The 20,646-nt window shown below is 40.6% G+C and overlaps 1 protein-coding gene and 1 long non-coding RNA gene across 5 annotated transcripts in view; one reads left to right on the top strand and one right to left on the bottom strand.

Annotated features, from left to right (window-relative positions):
* MDN1 (midasin AAA ATPase 1) overlaps window positions 1-20,646 on the bottom strand; it is a 168,256-nt gene that overhangs the window by 2,954 nt on the left and 144,656 nt on the right. For 2 of the 3 annotated variants that reach the window (XM_064360839.1, XM_021665546.2), the window contains exons 84-100: window positions 20,424-20,561; window positions 18,943-19,084; window positions 17,526-17,701; window positions 16,901-17,053; window positions 16,241-16,388; window positions 13,545-13,852; window positions 13,145-13,309; window positions 11,656-11,757; window positions 10,732-10,936; window positions 8,964-9,134; window positions 7,647-7,810; window positions 6,903-6,992; window positions 5,325-5,440; window positions 4,576-4,750; window positions 2,515-2,588; window positions 2,295-2,409; window positions 819-882 (exon numbers count right to left, since the gene is read on the bottom strand). In XM_064360839.1, the coding sequence (XP_064216909.1) occupies window positions 819-882; window positions 2,295-2,409; window positions 2,515-2,588; window positions 4,576-4,750; window positions 5,325-5,440; window positions 6,903-6,992; window positions 7,647-7,810; window positions 8,964-9,134; window positions 10,732-10,936; window positions 11,656-11,757; window positions 13,145-13,309; window positions 13,545-13,852; window positions 16,241-16,388; window positions 16,901-17,053; window positions 17,526-17,701; window positions 18,943-19,084; window positions 20,424-20,561 (2,506 nt within the window). Of the gene's footprint in view, window positions 1-818; window positions 883-2,294; window positions 2,449-2,514; window positions 2,589-4,575; window positions 4,751-5,324; window positions 5,441-6,902; window positions 6,993-7,646; window positions 7,811-8,963; window positions 9,135-10,731; window positions 10,937-11,655; window positions 11,758-13,144; window positions 13,310-13,544; window positions 13,853-16,240; window positions 16,389-16,900; window positions 17,054-17,525; window positions 17,702-18,942; window positions 19,085-20,423; window positions 20,562-20,646 lie in introns of those variants that run through there. The other variant, XR_010336665.1, reaches the window with a different exon arrangement.
* LOC135268346 (uncharacterized) overlaps window positions 1-20,646 on the top strand; it is a 38,339-nt gene that overhangs the window by 7,645 nt on the left and 10,048 nt on the right. The gene's annotated exons all lie outside the window — the stretch shown is intronic.

Here is a 20,646-nt window from a genome sequence, read left to right as displayed (position 1 = left end):
TGTTTTAAAAATTTTGCTACATAGTGTTTCCATATAAAGATTATATAGTACTTAAGTTGAGGGTGGGCTGCTGTAGCAGATGTTGAGAGGTGTGAATGACTTGCTTCCATCAAAACCTGAAGCTTCTGCATGATACACTGAGGACACTGAGAGATTATTGGAAAGCACTAAAGAATGGGCATGTTTCAAACCCCCAAAGTAAATGTGGTTGGATTAGCTGTTTTTTAAATTATGTCTTTCTCTACTTTCCTCTGTTATTAAAATATTAGAGAATAAAGTACTCGCAGGAGACTGGTTTCAGGACACCTACCCTCCACCCCTAGTATACCAGCATACACACATATTCAGGCCCAGAGATGGCCCTGGAGAACCCACATACATTAAAAGTTGGTCCTCCATATATTCGGGTTTCGCATCCCTCAAATACTGAATTTTCAATCCACTTTTGGTTGGAAAAACTCCATGTGTGAGTAGACCTGAGCCGTAGAGACAAACCTGTGGTATTCAAGGGTCAACTGTAGTCTTTATATTTAATTCCACACACTTGCTCCTTTCTCTCACAACTCTAAACTCTTATCAAATGTGTATATACTAGTGAGTGTCTAGATCTCCCATTGATTATAAGCCTCATGAGTACAGGTTTAACAAAAATTTCTGAATGAATTAATAAATTCCATCAGCTCCATCAACTTATATCTTTTCCTGTGGAGCATACCTGTTAAAACATGGTGACAGGGGCAGTGAGCTGAAGCAAGCAGCTTGGGAATACAGAGTACAAGAAAGCATTTTGTTACTGAAGAGGAAGGCATGTAGCTCACCTGGACTGATGTTCTGTGAGAGCTGCTGAGCGGCTGCAAACATGGTGGCGACAGACTCTAGAAACTAAACCAGAACCAGAAATAGATAATTAGAAAACTATTTAAATGCTCCCTTCCCAGTATCAAAGAGACTGATGGTATTTCTGACACTGAAGTGATTATCAGATAACCACCTCAGGCTTATAGACCATCAACTAATTGTCCCTTCTGGCCACATGTAGTTTAAAAGGGAGGATCCTTGGATACATACATTCTGTTTTTTTTTTTTTTAAATTATGTTTTGAGACAGGGTCTCATTCTGTCATCAGGCTGCAGTGTAGTAGCACGATCTCACCTCACTGTGGCCTTAATTCCTGGGCTTTGTCTCAGCCTACAGCCAAGTATCTAGGACTATAGGTATGTGTCACCACTCGTGAATATTTTGTCTTTTGTAAAGATGAGCTCTCACTATGTTGACCAGGCTGGTTTTGAACCCCTGGCCTCAAGCTGGGATTACAAGTGTGAGCCCTCATGCCTAGATGATACATGCATTCTCAAGCACAGGTGAGACATGTTTCGTTAACATATAAGCCACTAGAGTTCTGGAAGACACCCCAAAGGAAAAGAAGTGCTTCCCTAGGACATAAGAAGTCAGTAACTCCCTCAAATAAACCAAACAGCTGTCTTCTTTCAAGAACAGAAAACAAATGTGCAAAAGAGAAGGCAAGAAAATACAAAATGTCCGGGGCAGCCTAGAGAAAGCAGATTGAATCAGAGCAGGACCCAGGAGAAATACAATCCCATGCTCTGTTTTGAACTTGTGCTATCCTCAAAAAGTCACTGACTTTATATCATATCATTTCTTCTCTAGGCTTAATGAGTGAGAAAAGTAGGTCTTGGCCCACCCTAAGGGTATGGGAGATGGGGTTGGTTTTGCATAATGTTCTGAACTACTCAGCAAAAAAAGTAGGGAGCCAGAAAACAGTGATGCAAAGTCAAGTGATCTTTGAGGAACTGAGAAAAAGTCACACCTTGTTTTATAATGGATGCCAAGGAAGCTTCTATTCCAGTGGTACACAGGCTGACGTTTAGGACTATCCCTGTTCTCAGTCTGTACTGGATGGGTTGGGGGATGGTTTCTCAGCCCAGCATGATGGTAACCCAATACTTTGGGAGAACAAGAAGGGAGGAACACTTGAGCCCAGGAATTTGAGACCAGTCTGGGCAACAAAGTGAGACCCTGTTCCTACAAAAAATAAAAATTAGCCAGACATGGTGGCACAGGCCTGTAGTCCTAGCTACTAGGGAGGCTGAGGCAAGAGGACTGCTTGAGCCCAGGAGTTTGAGGCTACAGTGAGTTATGATGGTGCCACTGCACTCTAGCCTGGGTGACAGAATGAGATGCTGTCTCAAAAAAAAAAAAAAAAAAAAAAAGTTCTCCCTCCTATCTACACCAGTTTAAAAATATGCAGAAGACATTTTATTTCATCTTCATACCTGAGCAATCTTGGTTTTCTTTTGTTGGAATTTGCAGAGACGTAGAATCTGGGACCCAGAGTAATCACTGAACTGCTCATGAAATGGGTGTAACAGCTTTACAGATTCTCCAAAACTTGGGGGCGGAAAAAATACAACAGCAGTTGTTTGTTTGCTGTGTGATCAAAATAACCAAACAGATTGTGAAAAGTTTTCACAATAGAATTAAAGGCAACCTTACCTACACACTGCAATCTGACCCACTTCCAGGAGGGTTAGAGCATTTCCAATCACAGCCAAAGATTCAAATGCAAGCTGTGAATTAGAAAGTTAATGATTTCAGGAATCAGAATATCCTCTAAACCAGAGCCTCTCAACTTTTTTTTTGCATCAAGATTCCCACAGAAAACATTGTTTTTTTGTTCAGCAGGTAGAGGAATAACATCAGTAAGGTTATTATAGTCACAACCAACTCTGAGGCTTTGATGGCCTTATGCTCTGCCTGGTACCATAAATGTTGAAACCTAGAATCCATTACACTGATAGGAATGGTCTGCTGTAGACATTGAATAAAAAGTGACCTTGAGGGCCAGGCGTGTTACCTCACACCTATAATCTCAGCACTTTAGGCTAAGAAGGGAGGATCACTTGAGTCCAGAAGTTCAAGAGCAGCCCAGGTAACACAGCAAGACCCCCCACATCTGTGGTCCCAGCTACTTGGAAGGCTGAGGTAGGAGGATCATCTGACCCCCGGAAAGTTGAGGCTACAAGTGAGCTACCACTCCAGCCTGGGCAACCGAGTGAAACCCTGTCTTCAAAAAAAAAAATTTAGCCAGTCATGGTGACATACACCTTTGGTTCCAGAGAAGTGGGAGGACTGTACTGCTTAAACCCAGAAGGCTGAGGCCACAGTGAGCCATGATTATGCCACGGCACTCTAGCCTAAGCAACAGAGCAAGACCCTGTCTTTAAAAAAAAAAAAAATGCTGGGCACAGTGGCTCACGCCTGTAATCCCAGCACTTTTGGGAGGCTGAGGCGAGCAGATCACCTGAGGTCGGGAGTTCAAGACCAGCCTGACCAACATGGAGAAACCCCATCGCTAGTAAAAAATACAAAATTAGCCAGGCGTGGTGACGGATGCCTATAATCCCAGCTACTCAGGAGGCCGAGACAGGAAAATCACTTGAACCCAGGAGGCGGAGGTTGCGGTGAGCCGAGATCACGCCATTGCACTCCAGCCTGGGCAAAAAGAGCAAAACTCTTGTCTCCAAAAAAAAAAAAAAAAAAAGTGGGGGGGACCTTGAGAAATATGGTCCATGAATTTAATTTTTCTTTCTTTTTTTTTGGACCTACGTAAAGAGTAACCTCTTGTAGATAACAAATTTTAAAAACCAATTTAAAATCCATTCATACATATGCAGCCAAATCAAACCGTACAGCTATATCAGAAAATTTCATTACTATCTGCAATATGACAAAAGAAGTAGCAAACTGAGTGTGTTTTCCATATATTATTTCATTTAATCTTCATAACAATTCTGCGAGTATGAGGTTATAATTACTGTTGTGTGTGTGCATGTAAATATATATATATGTATATAATCCTCACTTTTTAGAAGATGAAACTGATACATAAGAAATAAGTTACCCAAAGTCACATGTTAATAAATAGAACTGGGATAGGAACCCAGGTTCAGAGGCTGCATTAACCTTTTCCAGCAGAACATACAAATTTTAGGTTGCTCGTTAGCCCGTGCTGTATAACAGCATCACTGCCAAAAACAAACACTCTTTGGCGTCTGTAATGTAGGTGTAAGTAATTCTGTTCAGGCTCCTAAACTTAATATTAGCACTGACAGAACAATAACTGGATAATTTAGGATACAAAAGAAATGTATCCTAGATATATATGTAAAAAAAAATCAGAGTTTTCTGAAATTACTGCATAGTCTTAAATAGTTTAATAGTACATTGTTGCATTTACTGCAAAATAAATACTATCAGAATTACTTACTCTGCAACTAGACAGTAAGAAGAGCAGGGTCAAGAAAGAAAACAATTTAAAAGACCTACAACAGTAAGAAACCAACACATCTGAGACATCCTAAAATTGCCCTTTTGAACTCTTTAAATCTTAGCTCTTATCAAAGATGGTTATCACATTCTCAAAACAGGCCTAACAAGTATTTCAGAATGTCTTAGCCATATCATATTGAAAGCATTCTGGTGGCTCTGGTGGCCCATGGAACATGGTTTGGTGTTAATTTCCTATCAAACCACCACTACATTTCTCTTCCTTACCTGCTTGGTATGGTTGTCTACCATACTAGAAGAGTCATCAATAGCCAAACAAATCTGATACTGGCGTTTACTGGGCTTGGTCCTTCGAAGCCAAATCTTGTCTTTCCGAAATTGACTAGCAATGTATGGAATGACTTTCCGCATGTTCAGTCGTTTCCCAGTTCGATAGTCTCCTCTATTTATTGATTCAAATGGGCAAAAATTAGTTAACAACATTTAATTCCCGAGAATTTTCATTAGAGACAAAAATCACATTAATAATACCTTAAAATAAATAATACCAAGTAACTAGGAGCCTGGCACAATGAAGTGTTACTGTTAATTGAGGACTGAGTGCCAGGATCTTCTTGATGTCCAGCCAGAAAAAGTGGACATGTATGTGGCAATAATAACTAGGTCCTTCCAAACATCTTTTGAAAAATTAGGACAAAAATCCACTGAATACGAAATCTTGGATTCTCTCTTTTCTATTCTAAAACTAAGATTTGGGGTACATCTTTGAAAAGATCTAGGTGAGTAACACCTCAACAAGTGAGTAACTCAACATGAACAAGGTAATCAATGCAGACACCCAGAAACTTTTGTGCAGAGATAACAACAGGAAAACAGGGTAAGGAACACTGGTGCCTGTACGGCAGAAGAGGCAACTGAGAAGCTGGAACCATAAATGGTTAGGTGCTGAGTGAAACAGAATCAATGAAGCGGCCATCTTCCCAGGGCACTGTGAGGCTTTCTAGAGGGCAACTTACTTCAGCTTGGCTGCCTGGGTAGGTTCTAATATGAGACGAAGCTCTTCACATAACCGCTGTGAAAGAGGTGCCGTTAAGATCAGGTAACTCTGCCACATCTCAGCTGCAACCTTCTCCTGCGACAACAAAATGTAAGTTCACCCTCAGAATGTCAGAGCCAACCAAGTCTTCTAGCAAGATGATGGTAGAAAATGACCTGCATAAACTTTCTCAACAGAAGCACTTTAAAATCTCCTAGCAAGCTACCATGCAATTTACTTGATTAAAAATGTCTCTCCTTCTGGCCGGGGGTGGTGGCTCATGCCGGTAATCCTAGTTCAAGATCAGCCTGGCCAATGTGGTGAAACCCCATCTCTACTAAAAATACAAAAAATTAGCTGGGCATGGTGGCGTGTGCCTGCAATCCCAGCTACTCAGGAAGCTGAACCAGGAGAATCTCTTGAACCTGGGGAGACCGAGGTTGCAGTGGGCCAAGATTGCACCACAGCACTCCAGCCTGGGTGACAGAGTGGGACTCTGTCTCAAAAACAAAAAAAAAAGAAGAAAAAAATCTCTCCTTCAACCAAACCCGTAACCCGCACTTCTACGTGAGAAAGAATGAAACAAGGCAGTTAATTATCAGAATTCATGACCAAATCAATGCCTTACTCACATCTCCTACAAAGAGTAAAACATGTACCCTTCATACAGGGAGGAAGATGTGAATGGGCAATTTTGGCACCAGCAGATCTAGTTACTTACTCGTGGATTCTCAGTCAGGTTTCAAAAGTAAAAGTGGGCCAGGTTCAATGGCTGATGCCCATAATCTCATCACTTTGAGAGGCCAAGGCGGGCGGATCACCTGAAGTCAGGATTTTGAGACCAACCTGGCCAGCATCGTGAAACCCGTTTCAACTAAAATACAAAAAAATTAGTTGGGCATGGTGGCATGTGCCTGTCATCCCAGCTACTTGGGAGGCTGAGGTTGCAGTGAGTTGAAATCGCACCACAGCACTCCAGCCTGGGCAATAGAGCGAGATTCCATCTCAAAAAAAAAAAAAAAAAGTAAAAGTGCTAAGTGCAAATCCCTCCAGCAACACACTCAACACAAAGCCCCATGATTTACTGCCAACTAGAGCACTCAAGTACATATATGTGGTGGGAGTGATGATGACAATAGATATAAAAGTAAAATGTGTACATATACAGTAAATTTAGGATGCAAAGTCATTAAAAATAAAACTGCTGGTTAATGCATGCTACCACGTTAAGTCAGTCAGCAACAATCTAGCTGGCCTCCTCTCATGATGGCACAGCATAGACTCTTGCCCAGTTTTTCAACCACTGTCACAACTATTACATCCATTAACAGAGCCAGCAACAGAAATTACGGAAATTAAGCACACCAATTTCTATCTAATTAAGCTACAGATCTAGCAGCAAAGACGACGAAACTGATGGATATACGTAGGCTTTAGGATTGTAATTATAGTCTCCGTATGCCTGGTCCTTTTTACTAAGGTAATAGCTTACCTATTAAGTTTGCTAGATGTCAGACAAAGAAAAGTCAAGATATTTTCCAAAAATACAGTGACTTACTTCTTCTGGGTTTCCAGATTCATGTGGCTGCCACATTTCCAGCTGTCTCTCCAGCTCCTGTCTTAGCTCATTGACATCTTTTAAAAAGGGCTAAGAAGAAAAAGCCATAGATAAGAGGTGGCCCATGTTGGAATCACCAACTTACTTTAACTGGCTGCCTTGCACCCTACAGTATGAACTCAATCTACACAGTCAAATCCTCCTGAGATTCAAAACTTAATTCAGCAAATACAGTGGCACAATGAGATGATGCCAGACAAGCATTCTGCTTCCCCTCTTAGAGAGACAATATGGATAAAGAAAACTTTTAACATTTATAAAGCCACTCTATCAAAACAAAAACAAAACACCCTTAAGTCATCAATAATGGAAATGTTATATGATTAATATCAGCTCTTCATAAATACAGGCATTGAACCAAAGATTTTTTTACTTAACCATCACAAACTTCATTGTCCTGAAGGTTCCTTACACAAAGATGGTTAGAAAAGTGGGATGTGAGTCCCAGACGCCAGGGACCAGACACGCCATCACAGACTGCTGGAACAGTATCATGTGTTTAAAGAACACCTATCATACCGATAGTATTCCTAAAACTTTTCAATAAGAACATGAAACCACCCCCAACAACCAGATGTTCCATAAAGTTCTAAAGACAAAGATTTAAAAGCAATTTTAAAAAGTATATTTTGTTAATTTATTAACCCAATACTAATGTAGTAATTTGTGAGTTTTATTTAGTACCTGGAAGATTGTGTCCATGAGGAATTGATGAGCTGTATGAATGGTTGACTCTTGGCTTCTTTCTGGTGTCTCATTTTCTGTCTCCTTATGGGATTTGTCTGTTCTGGGGTCTTGGTTTTCCTCTGTTTTTACAGTTTGGATCTCCACCTCCATCTCATCAAAGCCTATTTTCATTTAAGGACATAATTTTACTTACCATAATATTAGCCTGTTGACTGACAAAGCCTTTGCTGTTGCCCATTAATCCTAACAATTAATCAAACTTCATTCACTTTCCAACATACTTCCATATGTTGATTTCACATGTTCTTTCTTTCTGAGACAGTCACTGCCAACCCACAATCTCTAACCTCCCCTCCTGATGTTGAAGGCAGACGTTCTAGGAAAGGAAATAATGGAAATTTTGGGTTGTCTTAAGAAGCCTTGTAAAACTGTATGATTCGTGAAACTATATGCATGTATAACTTTGATAGAAATAAGAACTAAAATAAAGCCATGATTCCATTTTACAGATGAGGAAACTAAGGCAAAGAACGGATGAATAATTTGCTTCAACCTGTGAGGTGAGAGGCAAAGCCTGCATTGTCATATAGGGCAGTCAACTGTTCTAACACTCTTGAGAGGACAGGAATGAAGCAGAAGAAAAAGCCTTTGAATTTGGCAAGTTCTTTTGAATTTGGATTTATTGCATTGCTGATAAAGTTTTTTTTTGACAAGTAATAGAACTTGGTTGGCTATACAATGGAAACTCCTCATTCTATTTCCTTTAATATTTTACTGCATTTTATGCTAATACTATGGTACTTTAATATAACTGAAAACACCATTTCTCTAATAATATACCTTTTCATTATAGCTGTAGTCAGTATACTATTCTGGTTTCTTCTACATATTTTTTAAGAACTGATGAGATTTTGCCAGAAATTCAAGTGCCAGGGGACTCCTCGAAGGATGGTGTTGTGCACCATCCACCCCGTCCATATTGTTTTTTTTGCTCCCAAACAAAATATAGTGTAAGCCAGGCACGGTGGCTCATGCCTGTAATCCCAGCACTCTGGGAGGCTGAGGTGGGTGGATCACCTGAGGTCAGGAGTTCAAGACCAGCCTCACCAACATGGTGAAACCCTGTCTTATTTAAAAAAAAAAAAAAAATATATATATATATATATATATATAAAATTTTTATTTTTATAGGTAAATGATTCATCTAAGCCATGGATTAGGAGATGGAACTGAACACCAAACTAGACTATAGTGAGAGGGAACTGACTTTAAATCAGAGATCTTGGGAAGGATTTGTTCACTAGCAGGACTCACTGAAGGGTGCTGTGGTGCCTGACTTGACTTCCTCTGGCTTCAGCTGCTCCACGTCTGCTGCTTTGAGCTCCTCCTGCTCCTCTGTGTCCATGAGGGTGTCCTCTATCTCCTCCTCTTCCTGATCTTTGCCAGAGTCTTTTGCAGATTGTTGCTGTTCTTTGCTGGCCACATCTGTCAACAAGGCATGCACCCACACATAAAAATCCTAGGTCTTTGCAGAACAAAGTAATGATAAGAGTGGGTATGGTTTCTGTCATTCTAGCTTCCAAGATGCTACTGATGCGACTTGTGCCACTGACCAGCTATGTGGCTTGGAGACTTGTCTGTGCCCAAGAGTTCCTACTGACCTATTGACATAACGAACTGCCTGTTCCCTACCTCCTACAGAAATTATGAGGGTATAGTGTAACTATACACGTGACCACAAAAACAGGGTGTTTAACTGGGCTATCGGGTGACTCTAACAATAATTATATATATTTTCAAATGACTACAAGAGCAGATTTGAATGTTTCCAACACAAAGAAATGATAAATGATAAATGTTTGAGGTGCTAATTATCTTGACTTGATCATTAAACACCGTATACATGTATCAAAACATCACACTGTACCCCATAAATACGTATCATTATTATGGGTCAATTAAAAATAATAAAAAGAAGCAGAAAACAAGGCACAGAAAGATGAACCTGAGAATAGTAACCTCAGCACTGTGATCTTGGGTGAGTTCTTAAACCACTTGACCTCAGTGTACTTACCTATAAAACAGAGATGCAGGCCGGGCGCGGTGGCTCACGCCTATAATCCCAGCACTTTGGGAAGCCGAGACGGGTGGATCACGAGGTCAAGGGATCGAGATCATCCTGGTCAACATGGTGAAACCCCGTCTCTACTAAAAATACAAAAATTAGCTGGGCATGGTGGCGCATGCCTGTAGTCCCAGCTACTCGGGAGGCTGAGGCAGGAGAGTTGCCTGAACCCAGGAGATGGAGGTTGCGGTGAGCCGAGATCGCGCCATTGCACTACAGCCTGGGTAACAAGAGCGAAACTCCGTCTCAAAAAAAAGAAAAAAAAAAAAAGAAACAGAGATGCTCTAGCTCATAGGATTATTTGAGTTTAATAATGCAGCAAAGGCTCAGAAAGTTTTTTGGCACGAAGCAAAAGCTCAATACATGGTAGCTACTGTTCTAATTCTTTTTAAGTGGGATCCAGGAGAGAAAAACATAATCCAATGTACAGCAGTCATGTTTGTACCATTCTCAAAGGTAGATTATTCTCAACATGAGTTTACATATTAGGAATGAAGCAGTGAAGTCACCAAGAGAACTAGAAGGGGAGTCTGACCAATGACCTCATGATGAGACATTTTTCCTCCCCTTTGCACTTATGGAGAAAACATATTTCAAGTTCATAGCTCCTCAGTACAGGGACCTATCCAGAAATGACTAAGAAGAAAGAAATGTCCAGTACTAAGAAACCCTGATATCAGCATTTGGATGTAGCCAACTGTTACTTTTAACCATTATATTTAAGGATATCTAAAAGGTTTATACTAAACTGAGAAATCTTAACCATCTTCACTTGGTTACAGATACCTCTGTACCAAAAACAAACTGTATTTCTCCACATTTCTTATCTTTACAAAGCCATTTCCTCTCTCCCCTGATATGAATGGGTACTATCAGCTGCCAGGCACACAGTCATAACAGCACAAGCTCGCACAAAGAGCTCAGTGGGCAAAGGCAGCAGCCTTCCCGGCACCATACCATAGGTCTGCGTATCGTATGCGTCGCTGCCTTGTTTAATGTGCTCAAATGCATCTGCATCCTCCACCTGGGCCTGGGCCTGCTGAGCTGGCCCCTGCTCAGCGTGGCTGTCCGTATCCACAGTTTTCAGTCTCTTGTGCACACGCTCATTGTGATCACCCATAGAACGTTCATTGTCGGCCTGCCCAGGTTTCCTCTTAAAACTCTGAGAGAAGTAAAAAGAAATTCATCAGAGCCTTGCCTGTCATGACAAAAGGACACAAAATAAGCATAATATTCATCTGTAGGGGACAGGGGAAGTAAATTAGGTGTAGCCATACAAGAATGGAATTTAGTACAGCTATTAAAAAGAACAAGGCCTCTATATATTTATATAGAACAATATGATATATTTTTATATCTAAAATGAAGGCAAAGAAACACACTTTCACACATCCATATGTCATATATGCAGAAGATATCTCCAAAAGAAGAAAGAACTGATAATACCAGTTTGCTCTGGGGAAGGTCCGTTGGAGACAGGAATAGGATGTAAGCTTTTTAGGGATTGGTATTTTACATTAATTTTGCATCATTTGCATAAATTATACCCTACTTTAAAAACTTACTCTTAAAAAACAAGAGCCTATGGACAATGAAAAGAGTGAGACGGGCTGGCACTGGGCAGCAGCACACGGCACTTGGCTCTTAAGACTTCATGGCAGGAATCAGGGATGGGGGAGAGACACATGCAGGGAAGAAGCCCAGTGACAGGACCCTGCCGGATAAACCCCATGGTCCTGGTCTGCTCACCAAGGCTACTATCTGGTGGGACAGCAAAAGCCAGGAGTATGACTTAAAAAAAAAAAAAATCACTACATTTGGAGTATCTTTTTCAACATGCAGCCTTCACCTAACTAAGGTTAGCTGAGGAGTGACAGAAACCTGTGTGTTTTTCCTGGTGTGCTTCTGGGAGGCCAACCGGGCAATGAAATTCGATTCATGGCCTTCTGCCTGGTTGGCATCTGCAGATCCACTTCCGTGTTCCTAGGAAATCCCAAGCCACAAAAGAATGAGTTAGAAGAAGCTATTACAAGTCCCTGGTTACTATGCTGCATTGAGTACAACTTCTCTCACTGCTATTCTTCATTCTCAATCATATAATCACTCCTGCCTGTCTGCCTGCTCTGGAACTCACCATAACTAAGGCCTGGCCAATAGGCAGAAATAGGAGTGTCCAGGTACACCTTATGTTATCCTCTCAGGGGCCTTTGTAAGGCTGTGTAGTTCTTTGCAGGAGTATTACGTTTCACTCCAAAGGCAGGACAGACCTCAGCTAGAAACCAGGCTTCAACAGCCAGCTGTGTACACCTGAGGTTGTCATTTCACTTTACTGAGGCTTATTTTTCTCAAATATACAGTGGAGAAAAACAGTACAATATCATCTCATGGGGACACAGTGAGGACTTGAAGTAATGAAAATGTTTAGCACCTAATGGGTGCTCAATGAATAATTGTGGTGGAGGTGGTGGTCATAGGGTATAAGCAATATAAATGGTTCTTATTGTCATTAAGAACTAGGACTCAAAGAGACTGAAGTTGTCAAGGATCACCACTGTAACCAGCAGGTCCTCTGTTGACATTCCAGGTTCTTTCCATAGCACCCAGCAACCTGAATTGTGGCCGTATCAGAACACATCATCACCAGATCAAGGAGTGAAAAAGAGCTTTGCTTTTTAAATTAAACGTTTAGAAACCTGATGATGAGCAAGGAAAAGAAAAACACCATTTAAAGGCATACATTGCCTGAAGTCTAAATTCCATGTTTCCTTCCTGGAGAGCTTTCTGAAAAACATGAACCTGATTCTCCAATCTAGAACTACCAGTCTAACAACTTTTTCTTATTATGCACACCACTTAAATATAGCTGATATTCTGGGGTTTGTCCTGGAGCGCATATAAAAATAAGTATCAGTCATGCACCACCTAACAACGTTTCAGTCAAGGAAAGACGGCATGTGCACTGGTGGTCCCATAAGATTATAATACCACATTTTACTGTATCTTTTCCATGTTTAGATTCACAAATACTTACATTGTGTTACAACTGGCTACAGTATTCAGTACAGTAACACACTACAGGTTTGCAGCCTAGGGGCAGTAGGCTGTACCATCGAGGTTTGTGTAAGCACACTCCAAGGTGTTCACACAATGACAAAACTGCTGAATGAGGCATTTTTCAGAATGTATCCCTGTCTTTATAAAAATAATGGTTCAGTCACACACTGCTTAAAGAATGAGATGTGGTCTGTTAGATGTCAACAACAAAACAACCAAACATAAACCAACTACTGCTACACAGAATGTGATGTCAGACAGGGAGAAGAGACCCTACTAAGAGGCAGCCGGTGGCTGCAGTGAAACCATAGATCACCTCTTTCCCCTGTTCCTTCTCAGGTGCGGCCCCAGCCAGCTCCATGGCCTGTGTGCTCTGCATGTTCTCCACACCAGTCTGCCCACAGGAGGCGTGCTCCTTCCTCTCCAAAGCCTCTGGCACCTGCTCCTCTATGTCAGAGTCCTCCTGTTCTTCCTCCTGCTTCTGCAGAGAAATCAAACACAGCATTAAATGCTCTGGGGGAAAAGCATAAGGTGGGAGACCCTGAAACAAATAGGCTTCCCCATTCCTCACTGAGGGTCTTAAAACAGAAACTTAGAACTCCTCAGCAGTGCCACAGGTTGATGGAGGAGTATTCTAAAAGAGATTTTAATGGGAATAAGGTGACTTCTCTTTCTCATTATTTTTAACATAAGAAAAGACAGACATCCCACGATACCTGGGGCTGGAAACCTTGGTCAGCAGGGCCATTCTCTCCACCTTCCTCGTCGGCTTCCCTGTCTTTTTCCTCCAGAGACTGCTGCTGCTCCTCGGAGTGTTCTTCAGCATGCTGAGCAGCATCTCCATCTTGGTCATCGGATCCTGTGTCCATTTCCTCCTCCTCTTCTGCCTTGTCATCTTCACTGGGGCCTTCCTCGGGCTCATGTGGACTCTGACTTTCATTCTGGTCAGTCTTGGTCTCTCCTCTTTCCTCAGCTTCATGACCTGCTTCTTCTGGGTTTTCTTTTATCTCCAAAGGATTCTCTTCTGTATAGATACAATAAAAAGGAAGAACACACAATTTTTTTTAACTTACATGATTTCTTAAGCTGGGAGCCAATTATGCAAGTTTTGTCTTATTACAATTCTCTAAACCAGCGATTGGCAAATTGTGACCCATAGGCCAACCTGGCCCTCCACATGTTTCTATGAAGAAAGTTCTACTGGCCGGGCACGGTGGCACAAGCCTATAGTCCCAACACTCTGGGAGGCTGAGATGGAAGGATCGCTTCAGCCAAGAAGTTCGAGACTAGCCTGGGCATGCATCATAGTGAGAGAGACCCCATCTTTTACAAAAAATAAAAAACTAGCCAGGCATGGTGGCACATGCCTATGGTCTCAGCTACTCAGGAGGCTGAGGCAGAAGGATTACTTGAGCCCAGGAAGACAAGGCTGCAATGAACTATGATCATACCCCAGCATTCCAGACCGGGTCACAGGGCAAGACCCTGTCTCCAAAAAAAAAAAATTTATTATCTGAAATTGTATAAGAAAAAGTTTGCCCACCCTTGTTCTAAACCATACTCAACATACAGTTGTTTCAATGGCATGTTTCATTAAAGACTAATAGCTAATCTACCCCCACCCCCCGCCAAAAAAAACCCCATAAACCAAAAAAACATAGTAGGAAAATTTTAGGCCAATGATAGGAAATGACAGCTTATAATGCTCAATTATCATTGTGAATAATTGGTGGATCATTATCATATTTAAAAAATACAACTCACGTTGAAATAGAAACAATTATTTTGAAAAAGTTTTGTCAAAAGAGCTTTTCTATACTTTGGACACTTCAAATATCAGTTATTAGCAAATTCTTAAAATAACTGTCTTATTTTTTTTTTTTTTTTGAGACAGAGTCTCACTCTTGTTGCCCAGCCTGGAGTGCAATGGCGCAATCTCGGCTCACCACAACCTCTGCCTCCAGCTTCAAGCGATTTTCCTGCCTCAGCCTCCTGAGTAGCTGGGATTACAGGCGTGCACCACCACACCTGGCTAATTTTGTATTTTTAGTAGAGGCAGGGTTTCTCCATGTTGGTCAGGCTGGTCTTGAACTCCCACCTCAGGTGCTCTGCCCGCTTCGGCCTCCCAAAGTGCTGGGATTACAGGTGTGAGCCACCATGCCCAGCTAATTTTTTAATTTTTACAGACAAGAAGTCTCATTTTGTGACCCAAGCTGGAGTGCAGTGGCGAGATCATGGCCCATTGCAGCCTCAACCTCCTGGGTTCAAGTGATTCTCTCGCCTCAGCCTCCTGAGTAGCTGGAACTACAGGTGTGTGCCATCATGCCCAACTAATTTTTTATTTTTTATTTTTAGTAGAGACAGGGTCTCTACTATTGTTGTTGAAGCTGGTCCCGAACTCAGAACTCAAGTGATTCTCCCACCTTGGCCTCCCAAAGTGTTAGGATTACAGGCATAAGCCTCTGCGACCAGCCTATTGGTTTTTTTTTTAAATTATTTAATTAGCAAATGATTTTAAATACGCCAATGATTTTGAATACTTGTTTCTTAGTATACAAAATGTGTCTGGCTATTTAAAATCAGATAGCTTATTACATTCTCAGTGGATTTTAATTTTCTTAATTTTATGCTTTCTTGGTTATTGACTTTGTTTGCACCTAGATCCAAAGTTAATTTTTACATAAATGGCACCTCTTATTTATTCCTTTCTAACTTGCCATTTTTGTTCTAATACAGCATTATAAAAATATACATTTTAAAAAATAGATTTTGTAACTGTGTAACTGATTCATTTATCAGTGAGGCTAGCTCGTATCTTTCTGTCTGGTTAAGCAGCAGGAATGGGGCCCTCTATTACAGGGGCACCTCCAACACAATGCTTTCAACCAATACCAGACAATATTCTCTAAAGGAGTCACTAGGGTTGAAAAAATGGGTGACAAAGGCACTAAATACTGTCATATGCCATGTGATTGCTCTTGGGATTATTTAGTCTCGTTCCCCACTATACACATGTGACAATCAATAACTAAAACCATCATTTCGCTAAAAAAGCTATAACTGGACTCCACAACAGCTTGGTATGCCAAGACTGCACACCATGTACACCATCCCATGAGACGGGACATGCAGTAATGGCTATGAAGATACAGTGTTATGTGTGAAGCACTACCAGGGCACAGCAGATAGGACGTGACAATAGTTTGAGAGATACATGTTGGTTGATGAGCTGTAGGGGACACTCACATGAGAAACACTACAAAGGCAAGGCAAACCATTTCCTTAAACTGAGATTGAGCCAACCAAAATGCTTTATCCCCTGGCCATAACACTGAGCTAGCTCTCGAAAGACAAATAGGTTACTGTTCATTTGTAGTGAGTTCTAACTGGTCTCTGTTTCTGAAAGACGCACCTTCTCCTTCTTCATTGTCAGTGTCCTCACCAACATTCTTGTCCTCACGGTCGAGGTTCAAGTCATCTGGAAGGTCCAAGGCCTCAGGTTCTGGCAGCTTTTCCTGATTGCCATGGTAAGGGTCCACCTCATTTTCATCATAGTCCCTCTTTGGGACAATGGAGACAACGAGATAAAATAAAAATACAAAACGTTTTTTAAAAAGTAGAATTCCCATAAAATCAGCTCTAAGCATTTACACTGTGAGAAAATACAATATCTGTTCCCTAAAATTACATGTACACATTAGTATTTTAATATTATTTTTAGACCTTTCATGTTGGAATCTCAAATTTCACTTTCTATGCAAGTGCTTCCAAGGACAAGTGGTGCTATGTTAATTAATCTCAAAGAAACTTACAAGACAAAATAAAGAAGGGATCATAGGTTTGTTTTAGCTTCTGATCTCTAGCAGAAGCCCAAACAACATATGAACTACTTTGTCAGGAACCAACAGTTAGATATTTTATGTTAAGAGCCTCTTGCATATTCTTTTATGAGGTAATAGGAGAGCAGTCAGCGAATAAGGGGGAAAAATGTCTTGAGACACCCCAAGAACTATGCAGTTCAAGAGCCCTGGCCTTGAGTCAGAAGAGCGGATCAGTTTCAAATTTTCATTACCTCATCTATTTGTTCATTGATTTTGTCTTCGCCTTGTCCACTATCATCAGTTTCTGCTTCTTCCTTTTCTTCCTTCTTATCTTGCTGGCTTTTATCTTTGTTCGATTTGCCACTATCCAAGTTGTCATCTTTAGCAACAAGTTCAGAATCTTCCTAAATGTTAAAGGAAGAAAAAACAGTTACCACACTCAATCCAAGAAACTGCTTCTACATGGGTTGACTTAGACATGCATAATTTCTGCCTATTGGACCTATCCCCATGGATGGCTGATGAAGTGCCATCCGTGACCTAGAGAAAACAGTGCAAGTCTCTCTATCTCAGCCCTGGAGTCTTCTAAGCTGGGAGCTGGAGAAATTCAGTGGCCTATAGGAGAATCAGTTTAGAACATCTGCACTGAGTATTGTTCATCTCCCTCCTCCGTAACACATGGGATGACTCACGTCAGGCTACTCTTTTAGCTCTGAATGTAATCAATGAGATAGGAGAGAAAAAAAAAAAAAGAATTGAAGAAAGAGAACAAAACCAAATACAGAAAAGGCAGAGAAGTAAATGACAGGGAATGGCAGTTGGTGGGCAGATTACCTCTGCTCAGCTTGTTTTGGAAGGGAGAAATCTTTTAATTACCTCATCCATTCCTGGTCCTGTTTCTTCAGTTTTAGTGTCTTCTTCCTCCTCATCTTCCTCCTCATCGTCATCACCCCAAAGCCTCTCATCTAGTTTGTCAGCTTCCTCACCATTGAGATCACCCATCTGCTTATCCAGGTCTCCGCCCTCACTATCTGATTTCTCATCATCCTCTTCTGAAAGGGAAGGCACTGAGCTTAGTTAGGCAGATCTCCAAATCGACCCAGTCCTGTGTTGTAAGAAAGGTATGGACCTGCTTCCTGGGTAAGGGCCCCTCCCAGATTTACTGCCTTTTTCTACAGGAAACACCACATGCGTGGATGCCTTTAGATCTACACATGTCAAAAACAAAGTCCTACTACACAAAGTCCTACTGTGTTTTGCAAAGTGGAGGAACAAGGAAGTCTCTAATATGTGAGCAGATGGTACGAAGAGAAGGGAAATACCTATCAGGATGCCTGGTTCTAGTGCTGGGGGAATGGCCATTATGGGACTCAGCAACCTGAGTTTCATGTCTGTGAAATGATGAGGTTGGACTATGTGGTTTCCATTGGTCCTCCCCATCTTCAATATACTGCTATGATTTTTTTCCAACATCTAAAATCAGGTCTCAATCAGGTCTTCTTTTGTCTTTGCACAGGGTCTACTTTGCCAAAGGTCATATCCTATGTGCCTTAGGCAAACTGTACACTAAGGTCAACTTTCATTTCTGCAAGATACTCATTTTAGAATAAGACATAGTATCTCAAATTGGAGAGAAATTTTGGGCAAGGGCTGAATTATGGCATAAACATATGACAGAAAATGATGTACTTTAAAAAATCATATTCTCAAATAATTTTTAATGACAGGGAGAATGTTCATAAGATATTAAATTTAAAAAGCGGACTACAGAACTGTGTATGGTCTGTGTGTATGTATACACGCAATAAATGGAAAGAAATATACAACAATTTATTAAGCACTATGAGCGGTAGGCCTGAGGGGGGATCTATTTCTTTCCTACATTTTTGTTCCAAATCATCTACAACAAACATCTACTATTTTTCTAATTAGGGATAAAAGATATTTTAAACATCACACAGAACAATTTGCCTTTTGTTGAGAGCCCAGCTCCATTAGGGATCATCTCCTTTCAGGTTTCCCTGAAGGGCACTACTGAGCCATTGCATGTAGCCCATGAGGCAGCTAGAATATCAGTCAATGTCTTAGTTTACTCTGATGACTCTGAGACTAGGGACTTCTGCCTCAGTGGAGATGGTGATGGTACATGCAGCTGCTGAGGTTTTCAGTTGCAGTTAAGCACAGTAACCAACTTGTTTCAAAAGATTATATTAGGTTCCTTATTAGGAACATGTAATTTCCTGGATAAAATATTTATACTTTGAAAAGAATGAAGTGACAGATAATCTCAAACCTTGTTCTTCAAGCTCCCCATCATGCATTTTCCCATCAAAGTCTTCAGACATCTCAATGGCGTTATCCTCGTCCTTAATATCAGATTTTGAATCAGGATCCTCTTTGTCTTTTTCTTGACCCTTCTGAAATGTATCTTCCACCTATATAAAAAACGATTATATTAAACATAAATAAATGCTATAACTTTACCAATGTTTGCTTCAGCTCTGAGATATAAATGCCAAGATTAATGGTGTAAAAATATATTTGGGAGAGGAAAAAAAAGAAACAACAGAGACAGCCACATGGAATTTGTAAAATTTCTGGAGTTAGTTTCCACTTTATTGCATTTGTAATCAAAGAATATAAAATTTCATTCAGGTTTTCTTATTGGTAATTGTAAAAATAATCCCAGGGACATTTGAAAGAATACACAGTCTTTGTAGGATAAAAAATTCACCAATCTTTTATTATCCAGTTCTTTAATACAATTTTTGTCACTATGATCGCTGAAAGACAGTGACCCAAGAGAATCTTGCTCATTCCTTAGTTTATATATTTCTTTTATTAAAAAAATTATTTTTTATTTTTTTAGATAGAGTCTCGCTGTGTTGCCAGCCTGGAGTGCAGTGGCACAATCATGGCTCACTGCAGCCTCAACCTCCTGGGATCAAACAGTCTTCTGCCTCCCAAGTAGCTGGAACCACAGGCACATGCCACCATGCCCAGCTACTTTTTATATTTTTAGTAGAGATGGGGTTTCACCATGTTGGCTAGGATAGTCTTGATCTCCTGACCTCATCACCTGCCTCGGCCTCTTAAAGTGCTTGGATTACAGGTGTGAGCCACCGCACCTGGCCAACACTAGTATTTCTATAAGAAAACATGGAACTTGGGGGGTCAATGAATACACATAATTTAAAATTCAGCGGACACTACCAAATTGTTCTGAAACCTTTAATTCCACATACTGTTTTTTGCATGAACTGTACTTTTCTACAAGGTTTGCATCTTACAGTCTTAGTCCATAGCATCTGAATATTTCAGAAGTTGCTTGATTCCAACCAAAAAAGGATACAGATTTTTTTAACTCTCAATATGCCCTACAGATAGACAACAGCAAAATCTATTAACAGCATATTTTGGCATTATTGTTTAATGCAATTATCACTTAAGATAGCCAGGCCTTTTATGCTTAAAAATACTACCAAAAAATATTCTAGAAAATCATCAGCAAATATATCTCCCCATTAAAAAAAAAAAAAAGTAAAAATCATTTATTTCCTCCATAATTATAGCCAAAACCAATGACAGAGTTGCAAGGTTCCTTCCTGTGGTTTTTAGGCTTTTTATTTACACCCACTGCCCAAGCACCAATATTTCTGGGCTCTGTAGATCACAGATTAAAAATCATTAACCTAGTAAAAACCATTTTTATGTGCAACTTAAATATTGAAGAGAGTGATCTTCTGTCAACTGTATACCTATGTGAGAACATACCTGTTCTTCATTTTCTATCTGGTCACTCACATCCTTCATGCCCTCGCCTTCTCCAATTCCACCTCCCTCATAGTCATGGAACTCAGTTGCTCCCTCTCCAGCTGAATCTTCCCTAAATTCTTTGGGCAAGCAAAATCCCTTAGAAAAAAGAAAAAGGAAGTGAACAGTTAGGCACAAAAGCAATTTTAAAAGGGGATTTTGATTCTTGCCATAGGAAAACAAT

Source organism: Aotus nancymaae, unplaced genomic scaffold (assembly GCF_030222135.1).
Source record: "Aotus nancymaae isolate 86718 unplaced genomic scaffold, 86718_ANA_hifiasm-v0.15.2.pri h1tg000040l, whole genome shotgun sequence".
Classification (NCBI taxonomy): Eukaryota; Metazoa; Chordata; class Mammalia; order Primates; family Aotidae; genus Aotus; species Aotus nancymaae.
Note: the sequence above shows the minus strand (reverse complement) of the source record. Positions and strands in the feature narration are given on the sequence as shown.